Source organism: Elephantulus edwardii, unplaced genomic scaffold (assembly GCF_000299155.1).
Source record: "Elephantulus edwardii isolate Elephantulus edwardi_28Jun2011 unplaced genomic scaffold, EleEdw1.0 scaffold00004, whole genome shotgun sequence".
Lineage (NCBI taxonomy): Eukaryota > Metazoa > Chordata > Mammalia > Macroscelidea > Macroscelididae > Elephantulus > Elephantulus edwardii.
This window is the reverse complement of record NW_006399754.1, coordinates 36,035,367-36,061,588: the sequence shown is the minus strand read 5'-3', so window position 1 is coordinate 36,061,588 and position 26,222 is coordinate 36,035,367. Positions and strand designations below refer to the sequence as shown.

At 46.0% G+C, this 26,222-nt stretch overlaps 1 protein-coding gene across 3 annotated transcripts in view; it reads right to left on the bottom strand.

Annotated features, from left to right (window-relative positions):
- Positions 1 to 26,222, bottom strand: part of PDS5B (PDS5, regulator of cohesion maintenance, homolog B (S. cerevisiae)) — a 121,325-nt gene that overhangs the window by 86,195 nt on the left and 8,908 nt on the right. For all 3 annotated transcript variants that reach the window (XM_006879584.1, XM_006879582.1, XM_006879583.1), the window contains exons 3-8: positions 21,508 to 21,594; positions 21,299 to 21,396; positions 20,357 to 20,483; positions 7,956 to 8,036; positions 1,861 to 2,001; positions 208 to 323 (exon numbers count right to left, since the gene is read on the bottom strand). In XM_006879584.1, coding sequence (XP_006879646.1) covers positions 208 to 323; positions 1,861 to 2,001; positions 7,956 to 8,036; positions 20,357 to 20,483; positions 21,299 to 21,396; positions 21,508 to 21,594 — 650 coding nt within the window. The remainder of the gene's footprint in view (positions 1 to 207; positions 324 to 1,860; positions 2,002 to 7,955; positions 8,037 to 20,356; positions 20,484 to 21,298; positions 21,397 to 21,507; positions 21,595 to 26,222) is intronic.

Genomic DNA, 26,222 nt, shown 5'->3' with positions numbered 1-26,222 from the left:
TAAATTTGTTAATTCTTAAAAAAATTCCTCAAGACCGAACTGGATGAAAAGACAGACTTGTAAATATGACCGGTTATTCTCAAGGATCAAACAGTGTAAGAACCTGCACTGCTAGGCCAACAGGGAATACAGGTTAATTCAAGATGGTGCTTTTAGAAGCAGCATGCTTTACGCTGTACTGCTGTCCTCCACGTCGAGAGCACCCACCTGCCCAGGTAGCACTGCCAGAGCGGTTTGTTCTGAGAAGCCAGCTCGGAGTCCTTGGCCCCGAACATCTTTGCCAGCAACCTCACCACCTGCAGGCGTTCCTCGTTATCATTGCTCTGAAACAAAGCACAGGCACAGCTTTCAAAGTCAGAGCCACAGCATCGGGGACACCACCTTCCAGGGGTCCCCCCTCATCCTCAGATGCCTCAGCAAACTCCTGTGCATCTGCTCCTGAGACAAGTTCTTCCCAACGGCTCAATCTACTCTTCACAGCATTAAACGCTCCCTGATCGTTTCAAAGCTCCTCGAGCCTGAACTTGTGCATGCAAACAGCGCAGTTTGATGAAATGCGGGCAGGCCTCCTAAGAGAGAAACTCAAGTCCTCCAAGCCGCTCTCAGAGCATGCTATCTATTCAGAGCACGCTGACAGGGCAGCATTCACAGCCTTCAGAAGGTCCAGAGCAGGAACAAAGAACAACGCAGGCCATGATGAATGACACAGGTGAATCCTCCGAACAGAAAGAGAAAGGCAAGGAGAAAGATGAGCAGAAGCCAAAAGGAACCCAAAGTACATTTAATGGGGTCAGAAGTCCTGCTGGTGTCCCAGGTAAGCACTCAGCTATGCACTGCAAGGCTTGGCAGTGCAAAACATACCACACAGATGGGGGAGGGGGCATGCACACCACACAGCGTAGTGCAGCGAGCACACACAGCACAGAGCAGGGAGCACACACAGCACAGAGCAGGGAGCACACAGCACAGAGCAGGGAGCACACACACAGCACACAGCACAGAGCAGGGAGCACACACACCACACAGCACAGAGCAGGGAGCACACACACAGCACGCAGCACAGAGCAGGGAGCACGCACACCATCTGACTAAACCTCAAGGGCGTGCATCTCAGGTCAGGACAATACAAGACCACACACAGACAAGAATGTTTGTACAGTCCAACCCTAAAGACAAGACACACTGTCAACAAGTAACAGAATTCAGAAATCAACCGTAACTGTTAGAGGGTCAGGGTTAGTGTGCTAAGGTACTCCAGGCAGAGTGGGCAATCACTAATTCAGCAATTCCTATATGAGTAGAGTGCACTTGAGGCAGTGGGTTTGGGGTTTGGCCTCGCAGGAGGCTCCTGTGGCCTGCAGACCTGCACTGTGAACACCGAAAACAAGGCAGGCAGTTGCACCAGCTGTCCCACCGGGTAAAGATGAGCACACTCCTCCCAGACTCTACCGCCTCTGAAGACCAGCGGGGAGGTGAGCTACAAGTCAGTTCCTGTCTGACAGCACACACGACAACAGGTACCATACAGGAGCCCTGGTGGCACAGGGAACTAAGGGTTCAGCTGCTAACTATATAGTTCGAAGTTCAAACCCAGCAGCCACTCTGAAAGCCTTGAGAGCATCAGTTTTTAAATATTTAAAGACTTTCACCTCAGAGACACGATGAGGCAGGTCTGCTGTCTGCAGGACTGCTAGACGTTAGGCAGAGGGGGCGTTCTGTTCCGGTGAAAACCATACACAAGCAGATACTGCACAGAGGGGAGACTCAAGGGCAGGAACCCCCTGATCTCTCAGAACCGAACCGTCACAGATCCATTCTTTAAGCTGGCTGACAGAATCCTATCATGTTTCGGACACTTACCTTTAACTTGAACTCCAACTGGGGTAAAACAGACAGCAGCAAGTGACTGTCAATATTGTAGAGCTCCAGGATCAAGTCGAAGACATGCTCCGACAGGTCACTGATGGACGTCTTCCCCAGCATCAGCACCTGGTTGAAAAACTTGAAAGAAAAAAACCAAAACACTCACCATTAACAGAATACCATCAATGAAAAGAAAGGGATTTCTCAAGTTGTCCTCATCATCTGGGACACCTGACTACGATTTTCACAAAGCAGCATCTGGCACGTCTTCGTCCAGGCCCCGTTTCCTAACATAGGCTAGAAAGCCACGGGAGGTGCCACCAAGATACAGCAGCACCCAGTCTTCTAAACACCAGATGGACTCGGCATCTCTGGAGTGCACAGTTCACCATCGATGAGGCCCCTCTGGCCCGTGGTTCCCACTGTCATGCTCACCACGTTCTACCCCCTTTGACAATTATCTGTGTGTGCGGCAAATGCCCTGCAGGCAGATCCCTGAAAGCTTGTTCACATCTGTGTTGCACAGCAAACCAAAGCCTTACATACTCCTGAAAAGCAAAGCCCGGCCCAGGTCTGAATGGAGCCCATGCCCACGCAAGGCGCCCCCCACACTGTGCTGGGGAGGCCGCAAATCTTCACAGGAATACACTGCCTCCTCTTTCTCACTCAGGAGTCCTTGTGGATTCGAACTGCCCATCATTTAGCTATTGGACCAACACATTATACACTGTCTCCATCATACATTTATGTTGTTGTTGTTGCGTGCCATGTAGTCAGAAGAGACTATCAACTGCACAGAAGGAGACTGCCCATCTTTCTCCTGCAGAGGAGCTAGTGGATCCGAATCGTGAACCTTTGGGATAGCAGGGCAACTTCTTACCACCATGCCGTCAAGCCCCATTCATAGGAGGAATCAATTCCAGTATTAAAATATGTGACTCTACTGTTTTTAAATGGAAATAAAAAACTCTCCCCTGTCCCACTGATCACTTTATGATCTGATACTTGAACTGCAAAAGATCAAGGAAGGAAGCCTACAATATGGATTACATCTTAACGTGAAAAAACACAAAGGTTTTTATCACTGGACCAAAAGGCAACATCATGTTAGATGAAGAAGAGATTGAACTGTCAACTGCTTCATCTTGCATGGATCCACAATTAACACCCTTGGTACCAGCAGCCAAGAAATGAGAAACATTGCACTGGGAAAATCTTCAGTTAGGGACCTCTCGAAATTGTTGGGGAATAATCATGCCAGTTTGAGGACTAATGTGCGAGTCTAAGAGTCTTCCGATCACTTGCTGTGCATCTGAGAGCTGGACAATGAATAAGGATGATGGAAGAAGTGACGCCTTTGAGCTGTGGTGTTGGAGAAGAACACTGAACATCCTAAGGACGGCCACTAGAATGAACATTTCTGTCTTGGAGAGGGTGCAGCCAAAGTGCTCTTTGGAGGCAAAGATGATGAGGCTTCACCTCACATACTTTGGCCATGTTGCTAGGAGGGGCTATTCCTTTGAGAAGGACCTGATGATTGGAGAGGAAGAAGGTAAGCCCAGGAGAGGAAGACCCTCGACCAGGTGGGCTGATGAAGTGACTGCCGCAATGGGCTCTTGTGTGTTATGAAGTGTGAGGCTGGTACGCGACAGAAGAGATTTCCATCTTTTGGTCATAGGGTCGCTAAGGGTAGTACTCGAAGGCACTGAGCAACAACTCAGTGCATGCACACATATAAAGTCTACAACAGGAATTAGATCTCTGAGGGAGAGCCAAATGGATAGTGTGTTTCTTCTTTCTGCTTGTTAAGGCAGTTAACTGGCACGATTTTGTCACATTGCTACAGAAACTAACCAAGACATACAGAAGAACAGTCACGTTCTTTATCTTTAAAAATCTTGCAAATATTTTCAAAATTGATGCGGACATTCTAAATTGAGGATTGTAATCACTGTTACCAAAGAGAATGTGTGTGAACTATGGGATAGAAGACCAACTTCCTTGTTAAACTTTTACTCAAATCACAAGAAAAGTGTTTTTAAAAAAGGCAAAACCCAATAAACCCCATGAGGATAGAACTCACGCCCCAAAAGCCCCCAGTATTACACCGTGCCTCACAGAGGGAGCAGGTGTGCTCAGGGAGTCAAAACCGGCCCAGTCCATCAGCCGGCTGCAGAGGAATTTACTTGAAAACCTCAAAAGTCATTTCCAAGTTCAGTGCCTTAAGAATTCATATTTCCGACATACTCCCACAAGACAAGTGACAGGCACAGAGCAGGCATGGAGACACGTCTGGTCAAGGAGAAAAAGCCAGGTGACAGCACAAGAATAGACATTTACATATAATAACACCTGCCTCCCTCCAGGAAAGTGAAGACAGTCAATGTGGAGTGGATTAAATAAAACCGATTCTTCAAAAAACTGTCTTCCAAGAAAATATTAATCTTTCAATTGCAAACAGGTAACAACAGTTCTCACACCACAAATTAAGGCACTTAGTGCCAACTGTTTCCCAGTGACAGGTAAGATAAGTCCAGGGCACTGTTGCATTCAAGGTCGCATTTCCAGTCAGTTTTTCCTCGTTGACTAACCAATCTCTCCTACTACCATCCCGAGCATTATGGAAACTCCAACTTACAGAGGAAACCCAAAGCTCAGAGACATTAAGCAATATAACAAATCTTTAAAAAGAATTCATGGACTTTTTTAATGCCCTATCATAACAAATTGTGTGCAGTGAGCAGTGCTGCACGTGTAAGGACTGTAACCAGGGTCCTAGAGCAAAACATGTGTGGGCTCCGTGGGAACCAATCTGCTCTGTGCACTCTCCCCAAACCTCAGGGCGGGTCAGTGACAGTGACCCTAATTGCACGGTCTCCTAAAACGTGAGATAAAAGTGTGAACAACAATAATAACACTACCAAGATGTGTTTCATGTGAGATGGATTTTTCATTGTCAACTGGTTGGGTTTTTTTTGTTGCTTTTATAACTTTTTTAAAAAAGAATTTTTTTTTAAAAATGGGGGGTATCTTTCAGTTTCCTGAGTCACAAAGTTAACAAAAAATTCTATTTTTTTTCCTTTTTTAAATTGAGATTTTTAATGTAAGTTTATAGAGAACATGGATTTCCATTCATTCATTGCTGCACATTTTCCTCCCTGCCCACACCTCCCCCCTTGTTCGCTTTTCTCTTTGAAGAAAATTTTTTTTTCTCCATTGCTATACAATCCACCCTCCCAAGTCTGCTTTACTGCGCAGCTCTTACTCTGGACTACTGTTACGCAAATAATACCTAATGATATATTCCTTTTAAGCAGTTCTTTCCCTCACCAGTTTCCATGCAGTATACATTATTTATCCCTGATTTTCTTAGTTCCACCTCAACCCTGATGTCACTCCCATTCTACAACAGTGGAATTATGCAGTATTTGTCCTTTTGTGGCTGAGATATTTCACTAAGCATAATGACCTCCATGGTGACCCGTTTAGTATAATATTTCATGAGTTCCCTGTTTTTCAATGCTACATAGGATTCCACTGTGTGAGTACACCAAAGCTTCTCTATCCATTCATTTGTTGATGGGCACTTGGGTTGTTTCCATCTCTTTGCTATTGTGAATAACACATCAATAAACACTGGTGTGCATGTATCTGCTTAAGTGGCAGTTCTGGCCTCTCTAGGGTATATTCCCAGTAGTGGAATTGCTGGGTCAAATGGTATTTCTATTTCCAACTTTTTGAGAAAGCACCATACTGCCTTCCATAGTGGTTGTACCATTTTACACTCCCACAACAGTGAATGAGGGTTCCAGTTTCTCCACAACCTCGCCAGCATTGGCTGTTTGCTGCACTGTTGAATTTTGCTATTCTTACTGGGGTGAAGTGACATCTTTTTTTATTTTTTTCATTTGCATCTCTCTTAGAGCTGAGATTTTTAACATCTCTTCAAGTGTTTGTTGGCCATCTGAATGTCTTCTTTGGTTAAGTGTCTGTTCATATTCTATGCCCATTTTGCGACTGGGTTATTTACCTTTATCTTGTCGTGGTTCATAAATTCTTTTTATAAAAATCTAACATCACAGAGCTTTCTCGTGGAAGATGGGGGAGAGAAGATGCGGCTAAATGATGTGTATGTATCATGTGAAGGATCAACTAGGGAACCATAAAGAACTTGAATGTGTCTGTATGAACTCGCCGTAAGTGGAAAATCACAAGAAGAAAAGGAACCATCTTATCTCACCCCGGTGTTTACTTGGTAATTCCTCATTCAGAAGGAAGACAAATGATGAAGGGCCAGTCACCTCCAAACCAGGAAAAGCCAGCTACTGACGATCTCCAACACTGGATTCTACTCTATGCCACAGACCACGCAGCTCGCCACAGCGTGATTTGATATTTATCGGGGGAGTCTCAGGCAGTCGGGGGGGGGGGCTGGGGGGCGGCCCGGCAGCTATCACTGACTTCCTGGTTAACCACATTACTGTACTGATAATACAACATGAAGTATGCCTGGGCCATTCTGGCAGGTCTGGCCTCCCACTTTCTCCTTACTGTCTGATAAAGACAGAGCAAGTACTGGGGACTCAGGAAAAGGGTCTCATTTCTGCAGGCAAGAACCGACAGCACAAAACTAACATATGGTGATAAGGAAATGTTTTAATCTGATTGTCTGAGACTGCACAAGCCATTTTCTCGGGCCTTCTTAAACTTTATTAAAATAATTTCACATAGATACAAAGTTGAGAACAAAGTACAATGGAGCAGTTCTAAACAAAATTAAAAAAAAAATCATCCTTTTGTCTTGGGACCCTCAACTTTTAAACCAGCCTAATCAAGTACTTAGTCCTCTCAATCTCAAAATTGGCAAGATAAACTTTTCTTCTCTTTATGCTGCAAAAAAGGGTGCCCCTCCCCCAGCCAACCCAGCTGGTAATCAGAATCAATGGGAATAACTGTCCACCAGGCTGCTGACAGCCAGAGTCCCAGGTGGGCCAGGCAGAGGGCAGCTGGCGGCCTCTTCGAGGAACAAGGCCACCCTTGCGAGCTGGCTGGCAGGCTCCTGTCTGGAATACCCAGAAGAGGGGATTAAATGTTTTCTGCTTTCTTTTCATTATTTACTTAAATACTAACTATGAATTTGTGTATATCACAAAACGGTCTCCATTTCGTGGTATATTTTCTCTTACTGGACATTAACATGTATGTGTACTACAAGAAAAGTTCTCCTTCAACTAAGCTCAGAAGTCTAAAACGTTTTCAGGGACTTGTTTCTTGGTATTTTGGTAGGTTTTTTGGTTTCTGTTTTCAGAAAAGTAACAAGAAGGTTTTTCCCTTGACTTTCTTCCTAGTAGATCAACTTGTAACCATTACATGTTTGGAAGCAAGATAAAAGGCAAAGGTAGCAGAAAGCCGATACTGTGCACTATCGCAGGGGCCACCTCCACGTGCTGGATGGGGATCTGAGAGTCACCCCAGAAGACGTGCCCACAGCCACGCCAACTGAGAAGGAATACACAAAGAAAACAGCATCCGCTGCAAATTGTGAACTGTGGCGCTGTAAGCATTTTATCTCGTGATACATACAACACGGCATGCAAAGGGCTCTGTTTACTGGAATTCCTTTTTCAAAAAGGGTTCCTTGCTGTGGGCTCTGTCTATCTGTGGGGTATACCAGGGCACGTAGTGTTCACATCATCCCCTCTGCCGTTCACATTTGTTTTCAAATGCTAGATCGTGGTATTGGTTCATATCTTCTTCTTGTACAAAGCAATTTCATCTCGGAAAAGCTGAAAGCAACTTCTCTGAATAATGAAAAGTTTCACATATTTTATCTAATGACACTGAACTCTAGAACATTAGAAGCAAACAGCACAGGTTTCTAATCAAAACATAAGTTTTACCTTAGTTACTAAGCTTCGATAAGAAGCTAACAGAGGAATGAACAGGACAAGATGAACACATCTTACAGCAGAAAAAGCGTTACTTAATGACTACACCAATACAAGCTTTTAAAGTATATATGACTTGCCGCAATGTTGCTCTAATGGTCTTTAGTGGTTTGGCTTGGTCCTAACATTTGCTGACAGACTTACATTGGTGATGTATGGTTCAATGGCTTGCGCAGTCCTCTTGAGCAGAGCCTTTGCCAAATCATATGCTTGCTTGTTTAAATTCTGGAAAACATGAAACAGTGTCCAGATTACTTATTTCCAAATATTGAAAGCAAAATACCACTTTGTGAGAAAGTTAACTCTTTACAATACAACTGTTTATTGATCTCTTCCATCCAAAGCAAAACAGAGTGAGGAAAATTAAAGATGCGTGGACAAAATGTGTCCAAAGGCTCACTGCACCATGTGAACCTCGATGTCTGTCCACGGTCTAGAGACCAGAACTAGATGGTACCCAGCCACCGCTGTCAAACTCTGTTAAAGGGATCACTCAGAAATCCTGGAGAGTGCTGGAGAGAAAGGTGACTCCAACACGTCATACAAAGACTGCACTTACTAGCAGAAGCAGGTGGACTCCCTGACATTTCGACCCTTAGAGAGTTGGGGAAATCTGCTGTCAGGGATCTCTCCAGAGTACTGAAGAGCAATGATGTCAGTCTGGAGACTAAGGTGCCCCGATCCAGGCCATGGTCTTCGCAATTACTTGCTGTGCATCAGAGAGCTGGACAATGACTAGGGATGACAGAAGAAGAATCAATGCCTTTGAGCTGTGGTGCTGGAAAATACACTGTGGATTGCTAGGAGAACAGGTCTGTCCAGGAGAGGGTGAAACCAGATTGCTTCCTGGAGGCAAGAATTCTGAAGCTTCCTGACATACTTTAGACATGTTATCAGGAAGGATCAGTCCTTGGAGAGGGTCATCACGCTTGGATGGTGTGGGGGGCAGCACAGGAGAGGAAGACCCTGGATGAAATGGATTGACTCAGTGACTGGGTAATGGGCGTAGGTGTGTCAGAGATAATAGTGTTGCTTAAGATAGAGCAGGGTTCAGAGCTCTTGTCCATAGGGTTGCTATGAGTCACAAGCGATTTGACGGCACATAACAACAACAGGACTTCAAGCCTGGAACTTACTCCATGGCTCACCTTCTGACCCAAGTCAGACAAACCCCCAAGGCGCTCACACCAGGATCCTCAGTAGAGCAGCCACACAAAGAGGGAGCAAAGAGAGCAGGCAGGCAGGGACGGAAGAACACAGAAACAGGAAATGCAGAGGGGGTGGAAATGCATAGCAACTGCTCAGTGGAAAACCAATGTGCTCCATCAACCTTTAACCAAATAAAAATAAGTTTAAATAAGTATACAAATAAGTGGCTGATACATGTGTATTGGTAGAAAAGCAATCAAGTTCATTTCCACTCACAGTAAAGAAACAAGCAAAGTCCTGACCTGTCCTGCGCCACCCTGACGCACTGTCAGGCGCTAAGCCCATTACGGCAGTCACAATGGCAACTCAGCTCACCGAGGGTCTTCCGCTCTTTGTGACCCTCTACTTTTCTCAACTTTTTCTAAGAATGGGTCCTTCCCGATAACATGCCCATTTTTACAAACTTTCTATTTATTTGATTTAAATACTGCAAGATGTTGTTAAAAGGAGCCACTAAACTGTGAAGATTAATAATACAGGAGCACATGGAAGCAGGAGTCTGAACAGTACAAGGGGATGCTGCCAAATCAGGAACCTGTTGAATCTGTATCCTGAGAAAATGATTCAAGATCAACTCTAGGAGGAAGAATGTGGCATCCAGAATGGAGGGAAACTCAAGGACCTGTGTTATGCAGATGACACAACTTTGCTTGCACAAAGTAAAGAAGACTTGAACTACTTAATACAGGAGTTTAAAGAACACAGACTTCAGTAATGGATCACAGTTCAACATGAAGGGGGGAAAAATCCATCCAACTAGACCAATAAACAACTTTATGATAAAGGGGGAAAGACTGTAATTGTCAAGGACTTCTTTAGTCCAAAGATCAATGTCCACGGAAGCAATGGCCAAGAAATCAAGAGGCATGTTGATGGAGTTTATCCTTCAATATGACTTCTCTAACCCTTACCTGATGTGTCTATGCAGATGGGCAGGACGATGAGAATGGGGTGTGTTGGCCTATCCACAGGGGATTAGCTACCTACCATTCCACAAGGAGATTGATCAGTATCAACAATCGACAAGGGGATTGGACAGTCTGGCCAATAAATTAAAAAGCTCTAGCTGCAAAGTAAAAAAAAAATCTTTCCCCACCAGATTAGATGGAATTCTTCATAGAAGAGACCTCACCCAACAAGATGAAATGTAGGACACACTTTGGGACGGCAGCAGCAGTGACGGTTAAACTGGAGAACTGATGACATGGGACTTGGGTGGGAGAAACCAAAATTCACAGGACTGAGAACTTTGTTGGACAATTGGGGAGAGAAGCCTATATGGTAGGACCGAGAACTTGGGAACACTTAAGAGCCATATTACTATTAAAAGCTTTCTGTTATAACTACAGAAGGGAGTTTGTAAATCTAAGGGTCCAAGTTAGTCTGCTCAATGTTAGAGGAATTTAAGTTTGCTAGGTCATAATGGTGATGTCTCCTGTGTTAGGACTTGTTAGGAGGATAGCTGTGAGAAATGAGAGAAGAATGAATGATGTCTGGCATGTTTGTTAGAAACATAGAACGCAGTAAAGTTTAGAATGTTAGAATAAGCAAATGTCTGTTGTTGTTGTTGTTGCTGCTGACTGCCTTCAAGTTGAGCACGATTCATAGGGACCCTATGAACAAAAGGCCTGAAGCCCCTCTATAACCATCAACATTTGTCAAAGTTCACAGGGTTTCTGGAGGCATGTTCTTTAGAAAGTGGATGCCAGTCCTGCTTCCAAACCTGTCATAGTGTCAGTATACGGAAAAATATAAAATGAACCTTGTGAAGCTGAGGTTTAGAATGCTAGAAATTGTAAAGCATGTGTGTGACAGTATTTTTAGAAATATAGAATAAAGCCTAGAAAGCTACAGTTTTAGATCGTTTAAGACAGCAAGCAAGCGTGTGTCACAAGAGGAAAGCTAAGAGGAGAAACTGGTCTCTCCCACAGCAGACCAAAGATGCTTCAGGCACCAGGCCCAGAGAATTCATGTCTAAGAACTCTTTAAAAACGGTCTCTTCAGCCTGGAAGCCCAATGTGTTATTCAATGGAACACTCCAAATTTGGCTTTTTGTTATGTGCCGTCAAGTCACCTGCAACTCATAGCGACTCCATGTAAAACAGCCCTAAAACCTGCTCTATTCCTTGCCAACCTTACTGACTCTGACCCTCCCATCCCCATAACCTCAGTGACTGAGTCAATCCATCTCATTGAGGGTCTTCCTCTCTTGCACTGTCCCTCCAGCCTCCTAAGCATCACGTCCCTCTCCAAGGACTGGTCTTTCCTTGCAACATGTACAAAGTGTGTCAGACTAAGCATCAGAATCCTTGCCTCCAAGGAGCAGCCTGGTCTCACCCTCTCCAGAACGAACCTGTTATTTGGCTACACCCTAAGAAATACCTTGCAGGGCAGCATGTGCTCATCCAGAGAACTGACATCTAGGATATTATTTGATACACCTCAAAAATGGACACAGCAGTGGCTTCGAAGGACTTCTGACTGGTAGCACCAGGTCATAAGAAATTGTGACTTGTAGCACAGAAGAGTGGATTTAAACTGGACCCTCCAGCTGCAAAACCAGAGGCACCAGGAAGAACTAAACGTTCTCCAGACGTATTTCCACTCTCTCCAACTGTCCTACGGGATTTAATTACCAACGAACAGGCAGTGGTGGTAATAGAGCTGCTTGTTTGAAAACTAGCTATAAATGATTAGTTGCTAGACATAATTGCTGAATATTAATACTTGATTTATTGTTAAAATTTCAACAGCACTTTAATGCCTTACTTTGGGGATTGATTTTATGTGAAATTATAAATGGGCTTCAGACTTCATGGCCCCCAATCAAGTGTGTGATTTGCAATTATATCTGCCAGTTCTTTCTTTGCATCAGAAGCCCATGTACATTTACTTAAACGAGATCCGAGCAGCTCATAATCCTGTCTACTACATTCTGGCATACAGAGAATCACATCTGCTTTTTCCATTCCCAACTCTGTCTCCACGGTTGGTTTTCCATCAGCAGGCCTGTGTTTCTCTATGAACGATTACCTGTACCGCACGGTTCCTCTTCTTCCCTCTACCCTCTGCGCCTTCCCATCACTAACGTTCTCATTAGCATTCCTGCACAGGTAAGAAAGCAATTCTATTATCCCAACAGTGACTAGTATTTATAAAGCAGGATGGTCCATTTGGTCTAGGGGGACCGTTCTGAGGAGAGCACCACTTATCAAGTGAAAATCCTTGACTGCAGTTTGCCTCTAATCTATAATCAACAGCTAAGCTTCACCCCCTTTTATTAACCTAATAACAGATATTCTATCTTCTATCAAGGACAGTTTTCTGGAGGAATCACTTTGTCGTCTGACTCACAGCTGACCCTCCAGTGGGCTGTCTGAGGCTTTAAATGGCACTGGAGGACAGGCTGCCTTTCTCTCTTCCAGAGCTGGTGAAACTGAACTGCTGGCCTTTGGGCTAATAGTGCAACTTCTTACTACGAAGCCAACAGAATGCCGTATGTTAAGGAATTCGAAGAAGTACCTTAATTGTTTTAAACTCTAACCAGGATACCGGTAAATTGACTCTGAACTGCAGATTTTCTCATTTCCCCATCTCTTTTCCCTCGTCACATGATAAGTTAAAATTATTATGCCTTTGAGAAGATCTCAACCAGGAGTCAGCACTCCACAAATGCGGGCAGTAAAAGGCCCAAGCACAGAACATAACTGTGTGGCCACGGCTCTTCCTGAAAGGAGGTAAAGCACAAAGATTAGAATGGGGGAAAAAGGACATGTGCAAATGCTTCCCAGCCTCTAACTCTGAAGCCTCCAGGCGCCATGCCAGTGACTCCTGTATGACCGAGACAGCAGACATCCTCATCAGGTATGTTCCCCGGTGACCAAGAGCCTCAACTGTAAGGCCACATGCAGCGATGCTGAATCACTCACATGGGAAGCCGTCCTGGTCACCTGTGCACGTTCCCTGCCCACCCGCGAGGCACCTCTGGTGACAACCATCTTCCAAGAACAACTGCCAATCTGCTTAATTAGCCTAACCGTGTCACCTGGGCTAATTCCAAATGACCCGCACTTCTTTCATGAACAAACATGGCTGGATCTATTGTTAGGCTGAGTCACCTACAACTGATGCTAGCTCCACTAAACCTCAAGTTTAGTGCCATTCACAGCAACCCTGTGCACCGCAGAGCTGAACCCCATTCCGTCCTGTGCCATCCCTACTTATCTCTGATACACTTGAACCCAGTGCTGTGGTCAATCCATGTGGTTGAGGGTCTTTCGCTAACTCTTCATCTTTCCCAGAAACAGCCTCTCCTAACAACATGCCCAAGTGTGTAAGATAAAGCTTTGTCATCACTGCCTCCCCTGAGCACTCTGGCTGCACCACATCCAGGACCTATCTGTCCTTTGAGCAGTTCCTGGAATAGCCAGTGCTCTTCTCCAGCAACACAGCTCAAAGGCATCAGCTTTTCTTCTGTCATACTTAGTCACTGTCCAACTCCCAGATGCACAGCAAGTGACTGAAAAGCTCATGGTCTGAATCAGGCCCACCTGAAGTCTTCACACTAACGTCACTGCTCCTCAGTTATCTGGAGAGGTCCCTGAATGTAGACTTGACCAGTGCAATAGGCCTCCTGAATGCTGGACCATCGGTGTTGACTGTGGGCTCTATAAGGTTAAACTGACTGACGTTTTCACCCTCTTCTCCATCTAGCCTCATGTTGCCTGTTGGTCCAGTGGTGAGTATTTTTGTTTGCTTGATGTTGAGATCGAATCCATCCTGAAGATTACAGTATTTGAACTTCTGCCACAAGCACTTCAAGCCCAACAGAGCTGTGTCACATGCACAACTGGGAAGTCTTCCTCCAATTCCGGTGCCACACTCTTCATCAAGGCCAGCTACATGAATGATGTGCTCAGGAACAGATTCAACAGTTACAGAAAAAGGATACGACTCTGATGCTCACCTTTCCTGATTTTAAACTGGACACTGTTCCCTTCGCTCTGTTCCAACAACAGCTTCTGGGTCTGGTTTTCGCATGAACACCATTAAGTGTTTCGGGATTTCCATTCTTCTCAAAGTTCACCATAACTCATATGCATAAAGTCAGAAGCCTTTGCATAAAAACACAAAGAGACACCTTTCTGGTGTTCTCCGCTTGCACACAAGATCCATCTGACAATAGCAGTGAGATTCTAGGTGCCACAGTCTCATTGAACTCTTTCCTGAACAGTCAATGTGCTGGTCTAGCTGTTTTTGGATAATCTTTGGCAACATTTTGATTGCTTATAATATTAATAATACTGTTCGATAATTTCCACATTTGGTTTGGATCGCCTTTCTTGAAAATGAGAATACAGGTCTCTTCTAGTCACTAGGCCAAGTAGCTGTCTTCCAAATTCCTAGCAAGCATGTCCAGACTGGTGAACATGGTCAGGGCTACATATTTTAGATGAAATGTATCATCTGGTGTCCCACTGAGTCCTGGGATTGCACCCTCAGACAGGTAGCCTTGAGCCTGCATTGCATTCCAGTATAGTATCTGTATACTATCTGTACGCAGGGTTTGCTTATGGTTTGCTCTTACATGTGACTCTGCTGTATTGAGTTATTTGCATGTTGCTTCTTAACCTATCCTAGCTTATTTAACCATATACCTGCTTCTTTACCATTTGCCTTTACACCTGTCTGTCAGTATGCTGTACTAGGATAACTTGCAACTAGATAATAACAGGGGGCTGTGATGACAAACCAGGTATGAAGTAGACAACCCTGTGGCACACCTTTCCTGATTCAAATCAGGCAGTGTGCCCTCTCTTCTGTTCAAACAGAACTACAGTCTCTGAAAACTCACTAGAGGGTCAGCTATTGGGACGGTTCTGACTCGATGGCAAACAACAACTACTTCAGGACAACTTGCTGAACTGGGTGACTTGCATTCGTAGTGATGCTGGAAGATATGCCTCCAATATTTCAAAGTCTGGCACAGTCGTCCATGGTGCACAAGATTCAGTGGAGCTTCCTGATTAACAGATGAAGGAGGACTGGCCATCGCTTTCACTTTCCTTTGGACAAATTAATGCTTAAAACCCAACCCTATCCATACGTTATGCAGATGACACAACCATGACTGCTAAAAGTGAGGAGGACCTGAAGTGCTTCCTACAGAAGGTCAAGGACTGCAGCCTTAAATACGGATTGAAGCTCAACATCAAGAAAGATTCTCACCACTGGGCTGACTGGCAGCATCATGACAGATTGTTAAGAGATTGAGATTGTTCACAGCTTCAGTTTGCTTGGCTCCACAATCAACACTCTTGGCACCAGCAGCCAGAAATCAAAAGACGAATTGAATTGCATTGGGAAAGTCTGCTGTCAGGGACCTCTCCAGAGCACTGAAGAGCAGTGATGTCAGTATGGAAACTAACGTGTGCCTGATCTAGGCCATAGTCTTTGCAACTGTTTGCTATACATCAGAGAGCTGGACAATGAATGACTACGGTTGACAAAGGAGAATTGATGTCTTTGAGTTGTGGTGCTGGAGAAGAGCACTGAGTTTACCATGGAATGCTGAGAGAACAAATAGGTTTGTCCTAGAGAGGATGAAACCAGTCGGCTCTCTGGAGGCAAAGATTCTAACACTTTGTCTAACATACTTTGGACATGTTGCAAGGAGTGACTGACCAGTCCTTACAGAAGGACATCAAGCTTGGGAGGGTGGAGAGACAGCACAAAAGAGGAAGCCCCTCAATGAGATGATTGATTCAGTGACCGGGGGAATGAGGAATGTGTCAAAGTCAGTAAGGTCGCCACAGGATAGAACAGGGTTCAGAGGTGTTGTACACAGGGTCACTATTAGTCGCAAGTGACTCGATGACACATAACAACAACAACTCCAAGAATAAACATGACATCCTTTCCCTATCTCCTGAATCTTTATTCAGTGAGTCATAGGCTAGGGGCATCTTGTCCCTCCATGTTGCCCTTTACAAAATATTCCCTCTAATAAATCCCTTTCCTTGCTTGCATGCAAAAGCCTGGACTCTTCTTTTGCTATTCTTACTTAACAGGTACGTGGTTCGAATCCACCAGGTGCTTGCACAGGAGAAAGATGGGTAATGTCTTCCCATGCGATACAGTGCTCTCTCTGAGAACCCACGGTTGGGTCAGCTGTGGGTCGGTGTTAACATTTAATATAGAACACTGAGAATTTAACAGGAGGGAGAAAACCAATTTACAGAGTGCAGGGGGGATGTTTTCCTGGTCATGACCTTCAGCGCACAGTCCAGCCACACTACCTCACTGCCTGCATTATTTCTTCAGTTCTATGTCACAGTTCTTTAAATATCTTTTCTATTTAATCTTGGCAACATGGTAATTTCAATGACCACTTTTCATTTCTATTAAGTTTTGTTTGTAATCTTTCTTTTTGATACTATTATGTAAACTCTATAAATCATCAAACTCTTTATCCATATTTTGCTTTTTTTTTATGTCTAACACCTATTAGGAAGCTGTGGTGGCCGAGCAGTAAGAAGCTATTCTGCAATCCTAAAGGCATGCGGTTCAAATTCACCAGTTGCTCCTTGCGAGAAGGATGGGCAACTTTCTCTCATGCAATTACTCCCTCTGAAAATCCACTGGAATTCAGGGGCAGCTACAGCTTGGTTACAAGTCAACAGTACAAACCAACAACGAATCCATTAACTGAATTTTTAAGCTGTGATGATTATGCGTCAAGTTGGCCAGCGATTTGCCTGTAACAGAGACCAAATGTTTGAGCATGGACTACCATGGTATCATGCAACCTTGTCAGCCCGTCTGGAACTAGAAAACAAGATGGTGACCAAATCACCAGCCTACAACAGTAGGGGTGTACTAGAGAACCCCGTGAGGATAACAGATCCGCTATCAAGAATGACTCGGCTTCACCTTAAAGGAATGGGTAAGTCAGCAGAGGCAGGGGTCCACAACGCTGGGGTCAGCATCTCGCCCCGCTCACCTGCTCAGACCGGGCTTACCAAGGGCTCTATGGGATCTGAACACAGTGAGGGGATCCTCCCAGCCAACAGTGTGTCCAGCTGTCCCTCAGTTCGCAATACTCAAAGAGTACTCTGAGATTCCTGAGTTGTGGCCAAAGGTCTGACTGGGCAATTAAGAAGCTCAAAAGGACCATGAATGAGCAACTGTTAACCAGGAGTATGGGAAAGAGGCACAATTCAATCCATGACCACGGTGTTCCTCTCACACCCAAGCGTCCCAAGTCCAGGAATCAAGGGGGGAACAAGGGTGACACTATCACTATTACATCAAGTGACCCCAAGAACATCTGCTTCCTCCCCACGACCCTGAGTTGTGCTTTCCACAGGTCTATTAACCCAGGAGACACTGATTCAGCGATGACGCGGCTGGACGTTAAGACTGCCATCTGACCCCGGGCTCCACGTGCCTCTCAGCCAACAGGCAAAGGAAGCAGTGATGGGGCTGCTCTGACTGATGTGCGAAAAAACACCCTCCAGAGTCTGCAGTAAAGTCGAACTCAGCTCGGAGGACAGAGCAGAGCTGCCTGCACGCATTCCAAGGCTGTCCACGTCTATGGTGGCCGACTGCTCCGCTGACCTCCCACAGCGAAGCTGAAGCGCTCCAACGCCCCATCTTCCAGTCAGCACATGACTATTTTAACCACTGCACCAAGGAGATCATCTCCCTTTCCAAGGCGAAGCTGGACAGCTGACCACCCAAATGAGTTAAGAGCGAGAAGGTCTGAAGTACGAAAAATCCTTGCAGGTGGCTCTTAGAACTCTGGTACCCAGTGGAGAAAGCCAATGGGAAGCGATCCACAGAGCAGATTCCATGTCATGATGCCCCTCGCTGGCCACGGTGGCCCTGTGCCCACAGAATGTTAGCGCCTCCTCTACTCAGTAGGCAATGAGCAGGCCTTTCTTCTAAGGTATCTCTGAACAGACTTAAGCTTCCAACATTTCAGTTACCAGCCAAGTGCTTTAATCCCCTGCACCTCCTGGAAATTCTAACCCAACAGCTTCCTTAAGGGACAGTGACCCCACGTGCCAGGCGAGCTGGGAGCCACAGGCTTTTCAATAATGGGTTAATATTAATTGCTTGGGTCTGGAGTAGTTTATTAAATCACCAAGCTTTTTTTTCTGAGATGCCACGGCACGAACTTGAACTTCTCACCTTCTGGTCTACTAACTATGCATGTTAACTACTGTACCACCTAGGGAGTCTAAATGCAACCAAATTGAGCCCAGCCCCTTCAGGACTGAAGATTTCCTCCCCCAGCAGGCGAAGAACACTGGCTTGAGGTGCTTGCTGACAGCCAAGAACTACAGAAGAGGTAGTGGCTGGAGGCAGCAGAGCCTCAGGTACCAGCCAAAGGGCCCCCGGTATCAGCCGTGGCGGCCCTGGTACTACAGGGCCCCCGGTACCAGCCATGGGGCCTCTGGTACCACGGGGCCCCCGGTACCATGGAGCCCCCAGTAGCAGCCGCGGAAGCGAGTGTCCTCCTCCCGTGTCACTGTACTAGCAGGTGTATGTCTTCTCTTCCTCCTTGGCCCTACAGGCTCGTATGAACCACCAACCTTCCGGTTAAGAGCCGACACTCTGACAGCAGGGTCTGTCACGGAATGTACGGTCATCAGAACAGGGAGCTTTTCAGCACAGTATTTGGAAGTGACAGGACAGGAAGAACGGTAACCTCTCCCGTGACCCTCCCTGCTCCCCTGGGAAGGGGTGGTGTGCTCTGGGAAGGGTGTAGGACCACCATCCAGATGGGCACAAGTCTGACTGCAGTACAGCTCCTGGAAGCACAGTTTAAGGAGATGAATGTGGACATCAAAGGAGTCTGGTGGCACAGTGGTTGAGTGCTTGGTTGCTAACTGAAAAGTCTGTGCTTTGAGCCCACCAGCTGCTCTGTGGGAGGATGAAGCAGGGTCCACACAAGCACAGTGGCCTTGGGAACCCTCGGATGCAGGCAAGTCCAGGGGCGCACTCTAGGTCAGAACCCACTCAACAACCAAATGTCTGCTTGTGGCACGAGGGCCAAAGTGACAGAGGGCAGACTCATAACTCGTCCTGCTTTGAGGCTACAGTGTCCAGCTGTTTAGTAAAATATGAATCTGAGCGCTGCCATCAAGATACTTTATAAAGGTCTCTGCAGACAGCTTTTTAAAGTGGGATTAGTCCTGGACACTGGGAAGGGGCCACATTCAATCAATGAGACTGAATGATTTCCAGAAGAGAGACTTCTGCCTCCAGGCCAGAGCCCAAGTTCCTGGTGTGCAAGGGACCGTGCTGCCTGAGGGCTGCCAGACCCCACCCCTGAGTGACAAAGAGACAAGGGGGCAGCCTGCTCATTCTGAGACCCCCCCCCCGTAGGGCCAAGTCAGAGCTGAGCCCTGCTGGCCGTAGTGGCTGTGGCTTTCGGCACTGTCGAGCGGCCATTCTCAGCGAGAGCCTCGGCACGCCGGTACAGCCGGCGGTCTCAGCAGCACCCTGGCAGCGCTCAGCCCAACACTCGGAAGCGGGAACCCAGGGTCCTGCCTTGTAGACGAGTCTCACCTTGTACAGACTGTACTGGCGATTCCTGGGCCCAAACTGCAAACATCACATCCAACTGCAAGCAGGTGAGAGACACAGCCATGGGCACAGCCCTGGGCCAGTTCGCACCAGGGCCTCTGTCAGCCGCACCTGCTCCCTGGACAGTCACTGTCCTTTCATTAAGGTCCTGAAGAGCTGCAGCATGTCTCCACCTGGCCCCGCACCTCCAACCTTGACCTACCCAGTCCATCATCTCTGTGAAAATTACCTCTCCACACTTATGTACAACTCTACAACACATCCACAGCCAACTCCCTCCACGTGCAAGAGAAAACCAGACAGTCTGGAGTGGTTCTCAAGACCCGCCCTGTGTCACTCCAACCTCTGTTCTCTGCTCCATCACCAAGCGACCTAGTGACAGCTAACCCAGCTGACCCGGCTCCTACTGCCCGAGCTCTGCACATGCTCCTCGCTTAAGCAGAGTGAGGACCCTCTGGTCCTCTCACCACGTAGCTGGTCCGTGAAATAACTGCACCACGTCAAACGGAATTATTACAGATGCATTTGCCACAAGACCTAAATCTATTCTTTCTTGTCACCAAATGAGTGACAAACAAGGGTATTATGCTTTATGAAACATTTATAAACCACGGTTAATATTCATCAACTCTCCAGAAGAAAGGTCTAAGCAAGACCAGTTGTTCACAGGACATGAATCCGGAGTCTGGACCTTGTCCAGCTACAGAGACGGGACGCACCTGCGCCACAGCGCTCCTCACCTTGTGGGCAGGGACCAGGTTGACCAGCACCGTGTCGAGCAGCTCCTGGGACACAGTGTCCCCCTCGCAGATGATGGAGCTCATGAGGTCCACCATGTGCATGTGCACCTTCTGGTTGTGGCCATTGCTGAAATTCAAAACAGGAGTTTCACCTGAAACAGCCATGCTGCAATCGCGGGGTGACTGACAAGTTCAACACTTTATACAAGCTCAAGTAGATTCAGTATATGCTATATACACCTGTCAAGATTCTCACCCCCAGATCATACAAAAGCACCAAAGGTTTCTTTTAAATCACATTTGGGTTTTTTTCCTTTATTTTCAAACAATTCCTAGATCAATATCAAAGTCACCAAATCAAATATAACTTATTTTTTTCTTAAATTTCAAGTCAAATTTGGCTATGCCAAACTTAACTGCAATAAACAATACTCTTTATAATACCAAATGAAGCTTGAATATTCCTATGAATTAGGGAGTCAAAATATTTAGTAACAAATTTTTTTAAAGTCTATACTGACAGCCAGTTAGGTTAAGCCAGCCTTCTGACCACTTAACTTTATGCAACACAAAAGTAAACTGGACTAGTTTTCACACATGCGTGAAGAGAATCTGACGTGAGCTCTTTCCCAGGGAGAAGCTGGAGCCTTCTGACCATGGCGCCGCCAGGCACTCCTGTGAGGCTGATCCCACGAGGACCCCGCAGGACAGAAGAGAACCGCCCCGCCAGGCGTCCAAGGCTGGCACCTTGCTGAGAATGCACAGACACATCTCGGGGAGGCAGCTGGTGGGTCCGAACCTCAACCTTCTCGTTGGCAGACCACCTATTAACACTGCACTACCACGGCTTGTGCACCAAGCTAGCTTTATGTCAATTAACCCACAAATTATACATTCTAGTCTTTACTTCTGAAAGTTAACTGATTAGTAAAGTAAACTTACTTTATAACTGAAAATAACGTGCGGTAGAGTTGGGTAAAGATTTCATTGCTGTCTTCTAACTCGAAGCATATGTTATATGACTTGACCCAAGCAATGTTCTATGAGGTTAAAAAAAAAGGGTAAAAGGGAAACACTTGAATGAGTGAAGCAATGCCAGCACCAAAGTCCATTTTCAACCTGCGCACCTCAGGATATGCCATCTTGCTTACCTCAAGTAAATAAAAATACCGATTGAACTGTGGGCTCTTCGTGTCCTCCAGCCCCTTCAACTGCCTGGTGATGAACATAAATATATCCTGAAAAAGGGAAGGCAAAGCACCACTTAGATGTCAGCACAACCAGAGACCACCATGTCGAGGCAGCTCCCACGCAGTGGGCACAGACACGCAAGGTCACACAGACACGCAGCATCACACAGACACACAGGGTCACGCAGACTCACAGAGTCACACAGTCATGCAGAGTCACGCAGTCAAGACTTCCGTTTAAGCGCATGTAAACGCATGAAGTTCTGCTCGACTAGGCATTTTCAAAGTACACCTTGATAGGACTAACACGAATCACACAGAAAGCTTACTACCCTTTCTCAGAAAAGTCATTCACTTACCATTAACTAAAGCAGAGAATGGAGAACTTCATTCAACAGGAAGTTAACCAGACAGACCCATGGACAGGGTCAACCAGAATGCACATGACTGAGACATAGCCATCAGTCTAGACAGTCCATGGTCACCTCAGGGACCTCATGGTGGGGACAGGGCAGCAATCAGAATTCAAACGTGGCTATGACTGAAACTCAACCCACCTGACTGACTAGACGGTCAATGCATGGACACATCAGGGACCCTGTGGTGGGGACAGGCCAGTGATCAGTGATCACAAACATGGCCATTCGGGGAAGAAGAACAAACTGGGGAGGAGGATAGAGAGAATGGTGCAGCAATGAAGGAATGAAAACCCAAAATCCCTGTAAATGTTCATTAAAACTAATAAAATTCAATAATAATAATAATAATAAAAACATGGCCATTAACTGAGACCCAGCTCACCAGGCTAGACAGTCAGTACACAGTCCCCTTACAGACCCTGCAGTAGGGACAGGCCAATACAACTGTACACAAGGAAGCCATGTGCACCTGCTGGACAGCTCGTCCAGTGTGCAGAGAGGGACACCCTGACTGGCCCATGAAGTCTATGACGTGTACACCACAATGCAGACAGCCCAAACGCTCAGTGATCTCAGTGAGCACATGCAGCTGGAGAAGAGCCAGGCAGCAGCTCTCACAACCCGTCAATTTCTAAAAAATGTCCTCCGTGCAAAGCACAGTAAAATAAGGGACGCCTGGAGTCAGCAGGGAGCAGGACCACCAGCACAATAAAGTCACTAAGTAAAAGCAGAGCACAGACATTTTTAAAGGGTCCCTGGAAGAAAAATGGTCACCAGCCTATGTAGCCATGCCCCATGCTATCTAAACCTCGTAGCACCCCTTATTTTCCATTCTAGACTGGGTGTTCCTCTGCATCTGGGAGCAGACCACTTCAATGACATGAGCAGTATATTCCTTTTTTCTTTTTTTTGTTGTGTGTACCATCAAATCAGATCTGACTGGTACAGGAGGAGACTGCCCCTCCTTCTCCAGCACAGCATCTGGTGGATTTGAACTGCATGCCTCTGGCATTGCAGTGCAAGAGTAGGATATGCTTATGGAAATGATTTTCAGAAGAAATGCACGTGATGTCAGGGGGAAATGTGGAAAGGACTTAAAAATTAGAAAAGATCAATTGATTCTACAAGGACTCGTGGTTACTAAAGAGATTAATTGATTAATAAAGAGAAGAGAGACAAATATAATACACATACACGTCCTCATGTCTATGTATTTCCCTCCAAATAAAACTGTGACCCAGGTGTAGGGGGTGGTGTGTCATGTCAGTGATGGAACTGATTAGCAATAAAGCAGCTCTCAGGGGTACAGGGGACCACCATTGCAAAGGGTTTCCCCAAAAGCAGAGGCTGAAGAAATGTCCTCTGGGGGAGGGGAGAGCATGTTTCCAACCTCTCCGTGATTCCCGATATGAGGCCTCAGGCTCCCACACGAGGGACGCGGTACATGAAACGAGGCTTCTGATGACAACAGCAGAAAAGACCAACTTGATGTCGTAAGAGAATCAACAGCAAGTGAAAACTATTTCATAAATATTTATAAAACTTCAAGATTAGTAACTTCTAAATACTGCTCATTCACCTTCCTCTCACCATCTCTTCTAAAAAGGCACATACACACACCCATGTTTATCACAGCTTACTTCACAATAGCAAAGACTTAGAAACAACCTAAGCGCCCATCAATAAACGAATGGATAGAAAAGCTGTGGCATATTCACACAATACTACACTGCATTGAAAAACAAGAAACTCATGCAGTATTATTCAAAATGGGTGAGCCTGGTCCATGGTCTCTTCTAAACCCAGCTTGAACTTCTGACAATTCTCTGTCAGTGTACTGTTTCAGTAATTTTTTTAATCAGCTTCAGCAATATTTTACTTGCATGTGATATCAATGCTATTGTTTGGTAATTTCCACATTGTCTCTTTTTTGGAGGGCAGGGGGCATAGGAACAAATATGGATCTCTTCCAGTTGGCCAGGTAAACTGTCTTCCAGATTTCTTGGCACAATCTTATAAGCATGTTTAGGGCTGAATCTGTCTGTTGAAACATATGAGCTGGTATTTCTTCAATTCCTGGAGCCTTAACTGTTTGCCAATGCCTTCAGTGAAGTTTGAACTTCCTTCATTATGAAAGGTTCTTGCTAATACACTACTTCTTAAAATGGTTCCATGTAAACCAATTCTCTTTGGTGCAGTGACTCTGGGTATTCTTTTCACCTTCTTTGATGCTTCCTGCATCATTTAAGATTCTACTCATAGCACTCTTCAGTGCTGAACCTTATTTTTCAGTTCTCTTAGCTTGAGAAATGCTGGGCAAGTTCTTCCCTTTTTATTCTCCAGCTCCACCTCTTCCCACATTTTACTGTAATACATCATCTTCTCAAGCTGCCCTTTGAATTTTGCTGTTCATGCCTTCTACGTCAGCATTCCTAGCACAATGTTCAGTCTCTCTGGACATCCATTTGGCCATTTTCTCACCCTGCCACTGATCTTTTGCTTTCTATACAGATTATGTCTTTGATAGCATCTCACAACTCATCTGATCTTCAAACCACTTAAGGACAACAAAATTAGACACTCATAATTAGTCATCAAGTGATACACTTGTATCACTTGTATTACAGCAAAGACTGAGTTCTCTAAGGAATAGGGTTGACCCTGGAGCTCTTGGCTTCTAGAACAATGCTGTTGTTGACTATGTATGACTCATAGGAACAAAAGCTCTCAACTTATCTCTGTCTGAGCCAATCTCACCACCTCTACACCCTTGACTTCTAGAGTCACAGTGTCAATCCATCTCTTTGAAAGTCTTCCTCTCTCAATGACCTTGCACCTCAAGCATGAAGTCCTTCTCCAAGGACTGGGCCCTCCTGACAACATGCTCAAAGTACGCTTGCCTCCAAGGAGGACTTTGGTTTCACTCTTAAGACAGGTCTGCTCTCTTGGCAGTCCATGGAATAAGTGAATACTCTTCTTCAGCACTACAACTCGAAGACACCAATTCTTCTGTCATTCTCAGTCACTGTCCAGTTTTCAGATGCACAGCGAGCAACTGGAAATACCATGGGCTGGATCAGGCGCCCCTTAACCTGAAGACTGCCATCCCTGCTCTTCAGCTCTCTAGACATGTCCTTGACACCAGATGTTCCCAAAGCAACGTGTCTCTTGATTTCCTGACAAGAGTGCTGACTTGATCCAAGTAAGATGAAATTGTTTATAAGGTCCAGCTTCTCTCCATCTATCTTTTGAGGCCATAGAGGTGGACTGCCCCTTTGAGATGGAAAGCTCTACTCCGTGGCACCCTGTCCCTTCAGCTCCTGCTCCCTTGGTTTCTGGAAGGGGCCAGACATCCTCTGTCCTGCTCCAGCTGATGTCACAGAGCTCCTTAGCCCTGCAACAAATGCCAACTGACAGCCCTCTCAGCCGGTAAGCCTTCAGGCATGTTCCAACTCCTTGTTTTGGTAAGCTGGCTCCACCAAGAAGCGCCTCACTCCACCCGTCCCACCAGGGAGTGCTTCACTTCACCTGGCTTCTGCAGCTCCTAAGGGTGGGACCCCAGCTTCTTCCGTTTCAAGGAATCAGCTGTTGGCCACCTGGGTTCCAGAATGTGGGGTTGACATTAAGATATGAGAGTGAAGCTGACATGCTGACAAAGAGGAAAACTGAGGGGCCCACCTGACCCAGGAGAAGGCTTCCGTCAGCCAGACCAGGAAAGTGGGGCTGCCCAAAGTCGAGAGATGGGAACAGAACCCTTAAAGGGTCAGGAAGGAAGAGCTAAAGGCAAGAGGTCTCCATCCTGGACATGGGGAGCACAACAGCACCCCTGAGTCGGGAGGCGTTCCACCCAGGGGGGCTCTCACAGGACCTGCGGGAGCACGACTCTCAAGCCTTGAGGGCAAAGGCACACTGCTCTGCTGGGTGTGTGATCGCTGGCCTGGCGCCTGCTGGGCTCAACCTCCTGCCCTCCTCTCTCTCCCATCTGTAACAGCAATGTCTCTCTGGGGCTTGTGTCAAGAAAGTACTTTGGAGCAGATAACCTGCATCCTGGATTGACAGATAAAAAGGAGTTTTATCCCAAGATAAAATTTGGACTTGGCTTCCTTTTGGGACAACATGTTGTTGTTGTTGTGTGCCGTCGAGTTGTGACTCAGAGTGACCCTATGTACACAGCCTTAAACCCTGCTCTATCCTGTGCCAATCGCATTGCCTCTGACACACCCATCCCGATTACCCCAGTCACTGAATCAATCCACC